The 17,213-nt window shown below is 43.8% G+C and overlaps 1 protein-coding gene across 1 annotated transcript in view; it reads right to left on the reverse strand.

Moving 5' to 3' along the window:
• Positions 1-1,654: 1,654 nt before the first annotated feature.
• LOC113565246 (forkhead box protein N2-like) overlaps positions 1,655-17,213 on the reverse strand; it is an 80,278-nt gene continuing 64,719 nt past the window's right edge. The window contains 1 exon segment of the mRNA XM_026986991.1: positions 1,655-1,690. Coding sequence (XP_026842792.1) covers positions 1,655-1,690 — 36 coding nt within the window.

Consider the following 17,213-nt stretch of genomic DNA (forward strand, 5'->3'; position numbering starts at 1 on the left):
ACAATGGAAGGGTTGTTTCAGGGTATGCGAGGAGTTGTGGTTTATCAAGATGACATAACAGTTACAGGACGAGATCTTCAAGAACATATTTCAAACCTAAAAGCTGTACTTAGAAAACTGAAATCAGTTGGACTTAAATTAAATGACAAGAAATGTGAGTTCTTTAAATCCAAAATTTGTTACCTAGGATTTTCAATTGACAGGATAGGACTGAGCAAAAACAATGATAGAGTTGCGAGTGTATTGTTTGCACCGGCTCCGGAAAACGTATCACAGCTTAGAGCTTTCATAGGCATGGTAAATTATTATTCAAAGTTTATCAATAACTTCGCTCAGATAATGAGTCCTTTATATGCATTATTAAAGAAAAATACAAAATTTAATTGGACACGCGAATGTCAGAGTGCATATGAAGAGGTAAAGAAAGAAGTAACTTCTGAACAAGTTTTAGTTCACTACAACCCAGATCAACCGTTAGTATTAACGACTGATGCTAGCAGTCATGCAGTTTCAGGTGTTTTATCACATAAATGCAATGAAGAAATAAAACGTCACCTGGATCAAATTAGAAACCAAAGCACTAACAATCATACATCGCCTAATGCGAAAACACCTGATGTCGAAAGCAATTGTTCAGTAGATGACAATTCCAAAACCAACAATGAACAAATAGTTTCTCAACAAACACCCACCAGGAGAGAGTTGAGACCACGTGAGGCAGGGAAGGTAGTAAAGCGTATTTAACAATAAAATAATATAAAGAAAGGAATTATGAAATCAAATTATGTACAAATTAAACACTGAAACAAATACTAAATAGATTAAGAAGAAAGAAAAATACGAAATCACATAAATTTTATATACGCTAATTAGATTAAGTACACAAATCAAATTGTTATAAGAAAATAGATTTGTAAATGACATGTATATTAAACATCTAAGGAGAGGCGTGTTAGGTATTATATTAATATCTATATACGGCCACACCATCCAAGGGATATAGAATAAAAGGGAATCTTGAAGACAACGCGTGCTTAAGTCTGAGTGTCAATACACTACAACAATTAAGCTTTATTGGTATCTTAGAACTATCTTACGCTACTTCGCCTTCTGGACGAGTTCGGCAGTTGGTTTCTGCTCCTCTCCGTTTCTTGTGTTGTGCGCGACCTATTCGTGGCCCGCCAAGGCGTCTCCAAGCGTGGCTCCGCCGGCTCTAACGACTGGGGCTATTGATGCTTGGCAGGTAGCCCAAATCCGCCAACTTGGTTTTCTGGCCCGATCGCCGTTCGCCTCCTATGGGATTCACTCCAAGCGTCGCACCGTTGGTTCAAGGGATTGGGGCCTTTGGCTCTTGGCTTTGGGCTCGAGTCCGCCTCTCAATCCTCACACAACGTCTTCGCTTTCTAAAGTTTTTCCCGTCGTGCTTGATCTTACTTTGTTGCTCACTTTTCACTTCACTCTTGATGTCTCTTCTCTGGCTGACTGTCCTCCCTCATCGTCGTAGCCTTCCATTTATAGGATCGCTTCTACGTCGTAGCCGACGCCGCCTGGCTCCAACGGCACTTTCCGACAAGCGGGGCCTGTATTTTTCCCTCGGCGTTTCCTTCATTCTCTGCTCGCTTCCTAACCGGACCTGGTGGCTGGTGTCCTGATCTCATGACCATATGTGGTTGACGCTAGCCTGTTGTTTCTGAATTGCCACAATGACTTTATCAATGGGCTAGCGGATATTTCCCTGGTCCATTAATACTGTTAAAAACATTAGGGACATTTTTCTTGGCCTTATGTCTGTTAACGATGCTTCTCTAACTACTGTATCCAGAGCAAGCCCAATATCATTTCCTGAAGATCCTTACCACCCAACTCTGTCCATATCCCTTGACTGTACCCGATCTGGTTGTGCTGACTGTTCCATGGCTCCTTGCCGCAAAAAGTGTTTTCACAAAACAAACTTTATCGATTTAGATCTACATCTCTCGCGTGTTGATTGGTAATTTCTTTATTCATTACCGAACATAGACGCAACTGTTAACTCATTTTATAGCTATATTTACTCCGCCCTTAACCTTACCTAACCTCCCCGGTTCTCCAAGTATTTGTCATACTTAAAAAATAATAAATCCATTCTCTATAAAAAGTACCAGAACTCGGGCTCCACGTTGGCCTTCGCTCTATACTCCTTCGCTCGCTCTCAGTTCCTTGCCGTTAATAGTCAGTGCTATAATCAATACCTTTCACAATGTAGTAGAAACTTTCGTAGTGATCCTAAAAAATTCTTTTCGTTCGTTAACTCTAAGCGTAATTCAAATTGTTTTCATTCATCCGTTCATTACCTAAAACAAAACAAAAGATTCTGCTGTTGGTATTTCCAAACAACGTACTCGTCTCATATTTACAATGCATTCACTCCGTATCGGTACCATCTACCTCACGCTAACAGCACTTTTCTAGCTATTTTTGAGGAAAACGTTAATCTGGAAGATTTGTCATCTATGAACATATCGTTTTTTGCGGGTCCAGATAAGGTACCAAGATAAGACACCAAGTTGCATTTTAAACCACTGTGCCCCTTTGCAAACCCTTAACCTTTCTCTTTAACCTCTCTTTGGAACAGTCTTGTGTCCCAGTGATTTAGAATGAGTCCTACATCATTCCGCTTCACAAATAGTTTAAAGATCTGTAAGGAAGCGATCCTGGCTGGGGTACACATCTCAGTCTACTCCAGGGTCGAAACTACAGCCATATTTATAATTTGCCGGGACTTCGAGTCTGAGACCTAAAATGGTGGACGGCAGACCAATTCCCCGAAAAGGGAGCGTGTGGGTGCTTAGGTAATCGCCGGATAGCGCTTTCGGGTTCCTATGGGACCGTGGGCTCCCACTGAGATCGTTGCTAAGCTGGGATACCGACAAGTATCACCGATAGTGCTTAGGCAATCGCGGATAGTACTTTCGGGACCCTATCGGACTATGAATTACTATCCTATCCTTGATATAATTGAGTTGAATTAGTTTGAGTCAGTTTGGGAGACTGTTTATTTATATATAAATATATATAGTGACATATCCATAATTCTGCACATCCCATACTCATTATGTTTATGCCCAATTCATCCACACAACTACCCCATCCACACAAGTAACAGGACACCACAGAAAAATCAATAACTGATTCTTCCGACATTCCAGCTAGCTAAAACCAATGAGTATCACATTCCTAGCTCACTCATGTAATGCAACACCGATCGCCAGCAGCGGATGCCTTTGATCAAAAGCCGACGCTTCCCCAAGCAGCATCCGAAGCCAGAGTCGAGAGAAGGGCTCATGGAAACTAGCAAACAGTAGAGAAGTCAGTTCCGTTTGAGACAAGCAGACGTAAAGTTAAGTCGGGGAATTCAACCAATCTTGTGACATAAAAAAATAAGTACTAAAAATAAAATCTTTTTTTTAAAACTAAATTTCTAGTTGCGGTAATGGTCAGCTTGTGCAATTTATAATTACTGTGATCACGTAATCCCGGAATAGTTAATAAAATTGTGAAATCCGCCAAAGAACCTATGTGCTGCAAGCACATACGATTTGCAAAACTAAATTTAAGTGAAGCGGAGATAGTGAATCACCAAGGACAGTGAAACACTAAATACAAAATCAAAAAAAATTACAAGTGAACCAAAATAAAGTTCAAAACTACAACAAAAAAAACCCAATCAACACCAACAAATACAACATGGTGTTACCATCACCAACATTGAGCGAAGTCTACTTGAACCAGGCACTGCTGTCGATCCGACAAATACCTGCCTTTGATGGTTCATCTGGACAGTTGAGTTCGTTCATCATCCGAATCGAATATGTATGCAGTTTATATCCAACTGAAGATCTTCGACAACAAAGGATCCTATTTCGAGCGACCGAGATCCAACTGACAGGAGAGGCACAACGCATATCGCAGATGATACAACCCAACACATGGCACGAACTGAAGACGGCGCTAATCAACGAGTTCAAGAATCACACACCATATGAAGAATTCTTACAACTATACACCACCAGATTCAACGGCAGTCTTCGTAAGTTTATAGAAAAATAAGAAATAAAAGCTTTATTAATAAACAATAAGCTAAACTTAGGAAACATACCAGAAAATAATGTCATTTACAAAAATGCTTTGAATAACACAATTAAAGATGTCATTACTCGAAAACTTCCTGACAGAATGTTCATGACCTTAGAAAGAAAAGATATTACTACATTGTCTAATCTTAAGAAGGCAGCACAAGAAGAAGGATTATACGAAACTAGTATAAAAGATTCAGGTACAAATAAAGATCAATCGAAATCGTCTCAATCAAATCGAAAGAATGTTGGAAACTATTATCCAAATTATAATACTACTAACTATCACAATCAAACTCAGAGTTCATCTGGAACAGGTCAGACTAATCGAACAAATCAAAATCAAAATTCCCAAAATCCTGGATGAGTTCAAAAATTCCTTGAATCAAGGTAGGGCTCAGAATCCATTCAATCAGCAAATATCCCAAAACCAAGGTAGTGGGAGTGGACCCAACCAACCTACTAAAAGAGGGAGGGAGAGCCAGAGTGGCTAAACGAAGATGGACGTAAATTTTCATCAAGCCGCCTCGGAAGAAACTTAGGAGGACCCTATATAAACATTACCATTAATAAAAGAATATTAAGGTGTATCGCTGACTCGGGATCATCGATCAACATCATGAAAGAAAATTATACAGATTCCGAGATAAAAGACGATAACCTTACGGTCCATACCATCAATGGACCTGTTCGTATAACTAAGAGTATAATGAGGAATGCGAACAAAACATGTCCGTCCGAACAAAAGTTCTACATACATAACTTTTCCGAAAATTATGATATTTTATTAGGAAGAGAATACTTGATGGAAAGTAAAGCCGTCATCGATTACAGAAATGACACTGTAACATTAGGAGCTAGGTCGTACCCAATCATTCAGGGTGGAGAAGCTATTGAAGCCGGCAAGACCCCACAGAAGTGCATAGATCCCTCTACAAAAGAAGAGAAGATCGCACATAAGTGCCTTGATCCATCTCCAGAGGGAGATCAATACTTCGCTTCCCCTCTAGACAGTAAACTAAGGGTATGTAATCAATTAAGATTAGATCATTTAAACGACGAAGATAGGGAGGCATTAAAGAAGGTCTTATATGAGTTTATAGATGTGCAGTACAGAGAAGGTGACAATTTGACTTTCACAAGTACAATCAAGCACGAGATCAAAACTCAACATGAAGACCCGATCTACAGACGACCTTACAAATATGCCCAGATACACGATCAGGAGGTAAACCAACAAGTCAAAGATATGATCAGACAGGGAATAATTCGAAAGTCCAATTCTCCTTACTGCTTGCCCATATCTATGATTCCGAAGAAGATAGATGCTTTAGGAAATCAAAAATATCGAATGGTAGTAGACTATAGAAGTCTAAATGAAATAACAGTTTAGGACAAATTTCCAACTCCACGAATGGATGAAATCCTAGACAAACTAGGTAAATGTCAGTATTTCACGACAAAACTGCGTTCTCCACTAAGCATGGACATTACGAGTTCACTCGTATGCCTTTTGGGCTAACCACTGCCCCCGCTACCTTCCAAAGATGTATGAACAATCTGCTAGAAGAGTTAATCTTCAAAGATTGCTTTGTATACATAGACGACATCATTATATTTTCCAGTTTATTGGAAGAACACCTGTTGTCACTAAGGAGAGTATTTGGAAAGTTGAGAGACGCCAACTTAAAGCTACAAATGGATAAATGTGAATTCATGAAAAAGGAAACTGAATTCGTAGGTCATGTAGTCACTACTGAAGGAATAGTACCAAATCCAGGCAAGATCTCTGCCATCGTCAAGTTTCCAATACCGGAAACGACTAAGCAAATAAAATCATTCTTAGGTCTGTGCGGGTTATACAGGAAATTCATTCCTAATTTTGCAAACGTAGCAAAACCCATGACACTCATACAATCGCATTCGTTCTCTTTCGTAGATCAGACGCGCTTTTGTTTTGCGCTCCGTATATTTTCCTTTTGTTTTACATTAACAACCGGTATTTTCTTAAATAAACATTAAATACCTTCGTAATCCACCTACTATATTTAAACCTATTCTATTCCGCGAGTGCATGCCTTTGGATTTGTGTTTAATTATTATTTATTGAACTTAAAATTGTTCGGCGTCCGGTTGTTGTGTTTGTGTTGTTGACGTGAGTAAATTACATTGCATTACAGCTCTCGTCTCTCGTCTTGCAGCTTTTGTTGTTTTATCACTCTCTCACTATCACCTCAACTTCAATAACTATTCTTTCTCTCTGTCGGGTCAAGCAGCTTAAATATTTTAAATTATTGCCAGTGGTGCGGCCCAAAGGAAATGCATTTTGGTGTTGTCGTTTCCAATGCCCCCACTGCAAAGATCATTTGCTACCGCATATGCGCATGCAGCGGAATTCTTTCGTCTTCTTATGTCGCAATCTCTCGGACTCAGCTTAACAGCGTCCCCGAGCAGCTCTAACGCTCTCGGGCTATCATACGCTCTCGCTCGCGTCTAAGCTTGCTGCATAGGGCCCGGCAATTTGGTCCGTCAGACCTTGCATGGGCACTCCTGAGCTAATCGTCGCAGCTATTAGATTAACATCCTCGCATCAATCGTTCGCCCAATCATCCCCATATGTACATACGCGATAAGTTGGTTTACATATGCAAATAAATTGTGAATTATAAACAGCCTCTCGACTTTCATTAACTTCAAATTGCAACAGTTATTAAAAACGCTTAATAGCTTAACATTTGGTGACCCCGACGTGATTGTGCAATAAATAATCCATCAGTGCAATCACAAACTAATATAGCATTCAAAGATCTAAACTAATTGCCATCTCAACCAGTGTCATCGACCACATAAGTTATCCATACATATATACACCGGCCTCCCCTGCATATTCGGTAGTGCACGTAGCTGTTGGCATGCGCTTCTCTTTTCGGTCATCTTCCCGCAAGAAACGTTTCTTACACCGGTCGCCTTTGTATATACAGTTCGTACATAGCTGTTCGCTTGCTGGGCTCGGTTCTTGTCGTCTATTGCTCGTGCTACTCTTTGCGCTCATCTTCCCGCTAGAGACGTTGGTCTTTCTGCTAACGCTGCCGCTACCATGGAAATTAATGCTGCTAACGAAATTCCAATGACCAGTGAGCAAAACAGGGTGTCTTTTTTGAAGCTTAAGCCAACGGAATTATGCGAGAAAATGAAAAGGTTAGCTACCGCTTGGCAGAATGAGTCGTTGGACTGTGACTACTACATGCTCGTGGTAAAGCAAGAGCAAGTCGAGAAGTTGATCGGCAAATTTGAGATGTTTCACGGCGAGCTTGAGGAATTGGATCGAAGCGAAATTCATAGTGGTTTGTGTGACATTTTTGAGTCACTTGCAAGCTCGCTGAAGGCGGCGATTATGAGGGAAATGGCTAAGAGTAGCGGCCGCATGCCGTTTCATTCTACCTTGGCTGGAGGAAACACTACGGTTGAGTTTGCCGGCTCGCAATTTCTACCTCACCGTAGACAAGTACCATCCCTGCCTCCTATACAATTGCCGACGTTTAGCGGCGGGTATGCGAACTGGACGGACTTTTATTCAATGTTTGCCACCATCATCGACAGCCATCCGGACTTAAAAAACATAGAAAAGCTCCAGCATTTGCGTTCATGTCTGCGGGATTCGGCATTGGAGACTGTTCGGTCGCTGGAAATCTCAGATGGCAATTATGCTGTGGCATTAGATTTGCTGGAAAACAGATTCAATAATCGGCAATTGGTTTTTCAGGCACACATCAATGAAATCTTGGCGCTTCAGGCTGTGGAACCTGGGTCAGTGGTCATGCTTCGGGAGCTTTCAGACAAGTTCAATTCACATATGCGCGCACTCGGGAGCTTTCAGACAAGTTCAATTCACATATGCGCGCACTCCAGTGTTTGGGCACCACTGAGCAGATCGCAGGATGCATCATCGTGCAGGAGCTTCTCCGAAAACTGGATCCAGCGAGCTAAGAGAAGTGGGAGGAACGATTCAACGACCCCGCATTCGCCAACTTAATTCCGTCGTGGGAATCTATGGCCTCGTTCTTGGAGCAGCGATGAAGATCATTGGAGACGATGGACTTTTCTATGGCAAGCTATGCGTTGAGCAATCAGGTGGGCAGAAGTAGAAAGCATAATAATTCTAGGTCCACATTGGTTACAACGAACCAAACCGTAGCACGCTGCGCGCTGTGCAACGAGGTGCTCACGAGGTCCACCACTGTCAGAAGTTTCAAGCGCTGTCCCCCACAAATCGCCATAAAGAAGCCAAGCGGCTTTCGTTATGTATAAATTGTCTCAGAACAGGGCATCGATTACTTCAATGCACCTCGAGCAACTGTCATACCTGCGGGGGTAGACACCATACCCTCCTTCATTTTGGTATCCCTGAAGATACCGCTGTCTAAGGAAAATCAGCGCCGTATACTCCATCTCAGTCTGCGCTGTCTGAGTCTATGCCGTCTGAGCATACCACTGAGCCCTCTACTTCAGCGGCTACCTCGTCTGCCCTTATTGCCCAAGATCTCAGGAATGGTGTTGTTCTACTTGCCACGGCCACGGTCTTAGTCAAAAATCGTTCCGGAGTTTTAGTTCCCTGCCGAGCGTTGCTGGATTCCGGCTCCCAGTTGCATCTAATAACTTCTCGTTTCGCGAATCAGCTTCAGCTTCGAAAAATGAAATCATCGACTGCAGTCTCGGGAATAGGCGACTCTAGCTTCGTCACGGATAGATTTTCGGTCAACGTTAGCCTGCACTCTCGCTCATCGGATTACTCAACTCTCATCACTGCCATTGTAGCCTCTAGCATAGCCGATCGACAGCCAAGCTTTGGAATTGACACTCAAAACTGGAACATTCCATCTAACATACCATTAGCTGATCCGGAGTTTTATGATCCGGAGTTTTTGAGCCACAACGCGTCGATCTGCTAATTGGCGCAAGTCTGTTTTTCGAGCTCCTCAATTCAGAAAACGCGCTTGGGATGGGTCGCGTCTGGAAGTTGTTCGCGTTTAAAAGGTTCCTCGTTGATGGTCTCTCGCGCTCGGGCCGTAGCTGCTGAGGATAATAGTCCAGAGGATCGGCTTGAGGTGCTTCTTCGGAGGTTTTGGGAGGTAGAAAATAGCATCGAACCAATAATAAAGTCTACCAAAGAAGGGCTAGATTGTGAAGCACACTTTGTGCAGCATTTCCGTCGACTACATAAAGGCGATTATTGTGTTCGGCTGCCAGCAAAATATAATTTGGATCTCCTTGGAGAATCTTGCAATCAAGCGCTTCGTAGATTCCTAACCCTTGAGAGAAAGTTAGATCGTCGCCCTGATGTTAAATCTCAGTATGCAGCATTTATAAAGGAGTACCTGGATTTAGGCCATATGTCTCAGGTTCCTACCCAGGCAATCAGGAACTGCCGATATTTTTTGCCTCACCATTGCCTCATGAAGGAAGATAGTTCTACGACCAAGCTTCGCGTCGTTTTTGATGGATCCGCTTCAACATCATCTGGATAGTTCCTGAACGACGTTTTAATGGCTGGTCCCGTAATCCAACCCAAACTGTTTCATATTCTTGCTCGATTTCGGTCAAACGCCGTTGCGATTACGGGAGATATCTGTAATATGTATCGTTGTGTAAGAGTCTCGACCGAGGATAGCAACTTGCAGTGTATTCTGTGGAGAAACTCCAGTGAAGAAGACTTGCGTGTGTTTCAATTGGACACCGTTACTTATGGGACGAAGCCTGCCTCCTATCTATCTGTGCGAGCGATGCAGATGGCGTTTCCAGTTGGAGCGGAAATCCTTCGCCGTGACTTCTAAGGGATGACTTGATATCTGGAGCCAGCTCGGAGGAGGAGGCTATCCGAATTCGGGAGCAAACTACTGGAATTTTGGCTAGAGGTCAGTTCAGATTGAGGAAATGGTGTTTTAACGTCCCTGCTGTGCTGGATGGAGTTCCGGAAGAGGACAAGGAAACATTTTTGAAGTTCGACGATGGCAGCCATGTGACTAAAACTGTAGGACTTACGTGGGATCCGGTTTCTGATCTACTATTATTTTCGTTCTCTGCCCTTCAATCTTCTTTGAATTCCTGCAGGCGCTCTGTTTTGTCATCCATAGCGCGGTTCTACGATCCTCTCGGACTAGCTGGTCCCGTAATTACTAAATCCAAAATCTTTCTCCAGCGTTTGTGCCAAGGGAAGTTGTACTGGGATGTAAGCCTTCCAGTCGCACTGAACACCGAGTGGCAGGAAATATGCACCAGTTTTGGTCAGATTCGTCGACTTGAATTTCCTCGGCTTGTACTCCTTCCAGACTCTACGCTGGAAATTCACGGATTTTGCGATGCCAGCATCGGCTTATGGTGCATGCATTTATGTCGTGTCCAAGGGTCAGCATTCCAGCAGTCACTTACTCTGTGCCAAATCTCGTGTGGCTCCTTTGAAGACACTTACAGTACCAAAGTTGGAGCTTTGTGAAGCGGAGTTGCTGGCTAGGCTCATATCTAAGATAGCTGGAATGAATGTCTTCAAGGGAAGGTGTTACTGTTGGTGTGATTCTGCTGTTGCGCTCTCTTGGATTCGGGACGAGCCGTCAAGATTTAATATTTTTGTTGCAAATAGAGTGTCAACGATTCAGGAAATGACCGAAAAAATGGAATGGCGCTATGTTCCCACAGCTTTATACCCAGCCGACATTCTGTCTCGAGGGGCTCATCCGACTGAGCTGAATGAGTCACCTCTTTGGGCTCATGGTCCTCCATTTCTTTGCGGCTCCGCAGATGACTGGCCACCCACTGTGCTACCTGATAAGCCAGCCCTTGAACTTCGTCGGAAGGCTCTTCTGGTCTAATCGCCCTACATGGACATTATTGCTGATTCCAAGTATACGAATTTTGCAACGCGTTTTCGGATACATTCACAAGTTTTGCAACCGAATTCGGCGCCCCGGACTCACTGTCTCAGACATTGAACATGGAACCCAGGTATTGCTACGACTAGTCCAGCGTACTCAGCTATGGGAGGACATGAAGTCACTGCGGGCAAGTGGAGCAGTCTCCTCATCGAGCTCAATCGCATCGTTATCGCCATTCATGGATCAGTTTGGACTTCCCAGGGTAGATAGTCGACTGAAAAACTCTTCGTTGGATTTTGATGGCCGTCATCCAATCATCTTGCCCAGCAGCCATCCACTGACTCTTGCAATAATCTCCCATTCTCATGAGCGGAATCTGCACGCTGGTCCTCGAGCTTTGCTTGGACTAATTCGATCCCAATATTGGCCTATTGGGGGGAGGAAGACGGTAAACAAGGCAGTAAGCAAGTGCGTAAGATGCTTTCGACTGAAGCCCAGGGTATTGGAGCATATTATGTCGGATCTTCCAAAGGAGCGGCTCGATGGTTCTCATGCCTTTGAGATCACAGGCGTGGACTTCTGTGGGCCGTTTTTCTACAAGCCGGAGGCACGCAACAAGGCTCCAATCAAGTCCTACGTCTGCGTCTTCATTTGTTTCGCTACCAATGCTGTTCATCTGGAGCTTATAAAGGACTTATCCACAGTTGCTTTTCTACATGAACTAAAGCGCTTCATATGTACCAGACGAAAGCCGCGGCAAAATTGGTCAGACAACGCAACCAATTTTGTCGGCGCTAAGAATGAGCTGATGGAATTAAAGCGCCTGGTCCTCAGCGATGACCATCAGAAGGCGCTGCTGGATTTTTGCTTGGTCGAGGCTATACACTGGCATTTCATTCCTCCGCGCTCCCCTCATTTTGGTGGTCTATGGGAGGCTGCAGTGAAGACGGCCAAGTACCACTTCTACCGTGCGATAGGCAACTCGGTTCTTGGATTTGACGAGCTGCGGACGCTGTTGGCCCCATCACGGCAGTGATTAATTCAAGACCTTTAGTTTCGATTTCAGAGAGCCCTGCCGATCTAGATGTTCTAACTCCAGCGCATTTTTTGAATGGTGGCCCTCCTGCTTCGTTCGCTGAGCCTGACGTCACGCAGCTAAACTTCGATCGCCTGGACGGCTGGCAGCGCGTTTCGTACCTGCAGCAGCTCTTTTGGTACCGGTGGAAGTAGGAGTACATAACGTCACTTCAGCAGCGCTCAAAGTGGCGCACTGCGAAGCCTAGTTTAGCAGTCGCAGATTTGGTTCTTGTCAAGGATGAGAATCTTCCTCCCATGAAGTGGCCACTGTCGAGAGTGGTCGAGCATTTGCCTGGACGAGATGGCGTTTCCCGAGTTGCTGTGCTGAAGACGTCATCTGGAATCACCAAGCGCGCCGTCAAAAAGCTGTGCCTGCTGCCCCTTAAAGATGCTGTTGAAAGTCAGGCTTCCAACGGGGGGAGTATGTCGGGTCAAGCAGCTTAAATATTTTAAATTATTGCCAGTGGTGCGGCCCAAAGGAAATGCATTTTGGTGTTGTCGTTTCCAATGCCCCCACTGCAAAGATCATTTGCTACCGCATATGCGCATGCAGCGCAATTCTTTCGTCTCCTTATGTCGCAATCTCTCTGACTCGGCTTAACAGCGTCCCCGAGCAGCTCTAACGCTCTCGGGCTATCATACGCTCTCGCTCGCGTCTAAGCTTGCTGCATAGGGTCCGGCAATTTGGCCCGTCAGCCCTTGTATGGGCAGTCTTGAGCTAATCGTCGCAGCTATTAGATTATCATCCTCGCATCAATCGTTCGCCCAATCATCCCCATATGTACATACGCGATAAGTTGGTTTACATATGCAAATAAATTGTGAATTATAAACAGCCTCTCGACTTTCATTAACTTCAAATTGCAACAGTTATTAAAAACGCTTAATAGCTTGACACTCTCTCTCTTTAAATTTTCTGAGCAATAGCGCTCTCTACTCAGTACCGCTCGCTACCGCTCTCCACTCTGCTCTCATTTGTTACCAATTCCACTTTGAGCGTTGTCTGGCACATTGGTCTGATACCAATTTGTTTTGGAAATTTTCTTCTTTTCGAAAATTTTTATGTGCAAATATATAAATAATAAAAATGGAATACGCTGTGGTCTGCGCCAAAAAAACCTATAAGAAGCAGATCATCAGCAGCCATCTAGGCCCCTTACTCTTCACAATCTTTATTAATGACTTGCCTTCAGTATTAACATACTCTCGAGTCCAGTACAAGGATATTTCATTTCATTCTCGCTTGTAATCCGATCTCAATAGCTTTCAGTCATGGTGTTGTGCAAACTTGTTACAACTTAATGCCTCGAAATGCAAAGTTATGACATTTCATCGTTCTAGCCCTTTTTTGGCTCTCTTCACCCTATTTGGTGGTTCTCTTGAGAGAATTACCCTGGTGGATGATCTGGGTGTTATGTTAGACCCCAAGGTAAAGTTTTCCGAACACATTTCTTCCATGGTAGATTATAAAGGGTTTATAAAGAGGTGGTCAAAGGAATTTGACGACCCCTATATAACAAAGACTCTCTATACCTCGCTTGTTCGTCCGATCTTAGAATACGGCTCCTGTGTATGGTGCCCTCAGTACAAAGTACACCAGGACCGTATAGAATTAGTACAGAAAAACTTTTTACTCTTTGCTCTGCGGGGCCTTAACTGGGATGCGGGTGTAAGACTCCCATCTTACTCTAGCAGACTACTATTAGTAAACCTCCTATCCTTAGTTAACCGTAGAAAAATTCTTGGTGTGATATTTATGCACAACTTGTTCAGGGGTGACATAGACAGTCCTGATCTGTTGAGCCGCATAAACTTCACGATTCCTATTAGACTGACTAGAAATTTTATACCGTTGTTCCTTCCACTTTGTAGATCGAATTATTCCTTGCATGAACCGTTTAGGGTCTTATGCTCGTATTATAATTCCCTCTACCATATTATATCCACCACAAATTCTCTTCCTATTATTAAATTACTAATCCTTACACACCTTTTTATACCCGATACTCAAAATGAGTATTGGGGTATATTAGATTTGTGGTTAAAGTGGATGTGTGTATAAAGTATATATATAAAGTATATATATTCTTGATCAGCATCAAAAGCCGAGTCGACTGAGCCCTGTCTGTATGTCCGTCCGTCCGTCTGTCCGTCTGTCCGTCTCTATTAGCGCCTAGTGCTCAAAGACTATAGGAGCTAGAGCAACGATGTTTTGGATCCTGATTTCTGTGATATGTCACTGCTACAAAAATATTTCAAAACTTCGCCCCGCCCACTTCCGCCCCCACAAAGGACGAAAATCTGTGGCATCCACAATTTTCAAGATATGAGAAAACCAAAAACGCAGAATCGTAGAGAATGACCATATTTTTGAGACTGCAGAAGCTGAATTGGATCTTATTATAGCCAGCATCAAAAAAACAATTTCATTTTTTCTCGCCCTGTCTGTCTATCTAACACACACGTAGCATAGGCGGCTTTGCTTAGAGCAAAACATTAGCGCCTAGATCTCAGAGACTGTAAAAGCTAGAGCAACCAAATTTGGTTTCCACATTCCTAATATATCGGACCGTGACGAGTTTGTTTCAAAATTTCGCCACACCCTCTTCCGCCCCCGCAAAGGATGGAAATCTGGCGATATTCATAGATCTCAGAGACTATTAAGGCTAGAGTAACCAAATTTGGTATCCGCACATCACTGAGATCTAATCTCACTATAAAATGTATATCTCAAAATTTCGCCCCACCCCCTTCCGCCCCCCCAAAAACGAAAATCTGTGGCATCCACAATTTTGAAGATACGAGAAAACTAAAAACGCAAAATCATAGATAACGGCCATAACTATCAGATTGCTGAATCTGGATCAGATCATTATATTTTCATTTCATTTCAGATATATTCATTTTATAGCCAAAGAGAACAAATCAATTTGCACTGGCTACGCAGCGACCGACGTCACGCTCAGACTGATTTTCTGTCTCTCTCGCACTCTTTGTCGTGTCGTTTAATATTCGCGGCGTCTACCGGAGGAGAGCCATACTGACTTAGTATCGGGTATAACTGTACAGTTGCGGTGTCCGCAGCAACTCACAACGTTCCCCCTCGTTAGTAATTAGTAATTGTAGTAGTATTTGTATTTTGATTGTGTTTGGAGCAGAACCCAGCCGATTAGTTGCTTGCCAAATAGCACCTAATTCTTGGCCCCCAGCTGCTTATTTTATTTGTTACTTATGTCTATGTCACTCATTTGTTTGTTAAAGCTTTGCGCGTGCTTGCCCTGCTAAACGCTCTCTGCCAGCTCGCTCTTCACTATCTCCGCTTTGCGTCTGCCTACCGACGTCAGCCGAGCGAAGCTGCGCTTAGTGATCGGAGCGGCAATGTAAAGGGCAGACAAGCCACACTTGCAATTTGGATGTCACGCATTAAAGAACATATCGTAATTTTATTTCTGCGCCGAGTTTTATTTAATTCAAAATAATTAGTCGGCCGATTGGGGATAAAAAACATTATCTCCACATAAAATTTGGTGACCCCGACGTGATCTCTGAGTTGCAGTGTCAATTAATAATCGTTCGCGATCGACATTCGTTAGCCTTAGCAAATTTTCGGTGTTTAAGCACAATTCGGTGCTAAAACATATATAGGTACACGCATGGCTGGCTATTAATTTCTCTGTCGCAACAATTCGGTCAGTGCAGTGCAGCGAACTCACTAATACACACAAGCGGAGTACAAAGCGGAATCGGACAGCTCGCACAGCCGCACAGATAAAGGCATTAGCTGTAATCCCTTTGCTTTCGGTTCCCACGTTTATACGTATACAGGGTGTCTTTTTCGGTCGTGCTGAGTGCCTCTTTTAAAACCTCAACATGGCAGCACCTGAGTGATGTAGATTTCTACAAGCACAAGGCCGAGTCCATCGCGTGCCAACTAAAGGCCATGGATCGCTTTCTCACCAAGGAAGAGCTTGCCGAGTTAGATGAGGCAGAACTTCAAGCTCGCTTAGAGCAAATCGAGCGAATGAATGCGGATTTTGATGCCGCTTAAACGAGCCTTGAAAGGCTGGATTTCCTGCAGTTAGCCCATGATGCCCGACTGGACTCTTCGAATGTTTATGTCAAGGTTAGGTCCAGGCTGTCGCGGGAGTTGATGGCTGCTCGCACGGTAAATGTTGCCAATTCAACGGCTCGGCATACTCTCGAGGGGAGTTCGTCGTTGTTCGCCTATAATAGTATAGGCCGTTCTCGAATGCCCGAGTTGCAGCTTCCGCGATTCGGTGGGAACTACATGGATTGGCCAGAATTCCACTCGATGTTCTCGACAATGGTGCACAAAGACCATCGTATACCAATCATTGAAAAATCCAATATCTTCGTGGATGTCTAGATGGTGCTGCGCTGGATACGATTCGTTCCTTGGAGCTTTCTGTGTAGAATTACGGCAAGGCGTTGAATTTACTAATGTTGCGATTCGATAGTAAACTGTTACATTTTCAGGCACACGTCAAAGCTATTTCCGGGTTGCAAGGGGTGGAGAATGGCTCGGCTATCGGCTTGCGCGCTCTCAGCGACAAAATCAATTCGCACTTGCGTGCACTTCAGACCTTGGCGACCCCGCAGGAGATTTCCGATAGGTTGCTGATCTTCATCATAGGCACGAAACTGGACCACAAGACCAAGGAGAAATGGGAAGAGAACTTGCCGACGTCAGGATTGCCTCGGTGGTCAAGCATGGCCTCAGTCTTGGAAGCAAGATGGCGGATGCTGGAGAATTTGGTATCAGCCATGGCAACAAGTCCTAGTCAACAGGTGGGAGAAGACAAACCTGTCACCCTTATCACCTCCAGTAACGACCATCCTAACCCCATATGTAACCATTGCAATTCCTCCGAGCATTACATATCTAGATGTCAGGCATTCCTGAATCTCTCTGCGTTTGAACGATAAAAAGAAGCAAAGAAGAGCCGCTTGTGTTTGAACTGCCTCAACAAAGGCCATGAATTGCAGAGGTGCAGGTCAGAACTTTGCAGGCATTGCCAGGCCAAACATCACACGCTACTCCACATTCCATCGGGAACTGGTGCTTCATCTTCCTCTTCACCGACCGAGGAATCGATCCAGCAAGAGGCCGCGACTGTGCTTCTAGCAAGCGGAT

The sequence above is a fragment of the Drosophila persimilis genome, unplaced genomic scaffold, assembly GCF_003286085.1.
Source record: "Drosophila persimilis strain 14011-0111.01,24,50 unplaced genomic scaffold, DperRS2 tig00000002-arrow-pilon, whole genome shotgun sequence".
Lineage (NCBI taxonomy): Eukaryota > Metazoa > Arthropoda > Insecta > Diptera > Drosophilidae > Drosophila > Drosophila persimilis.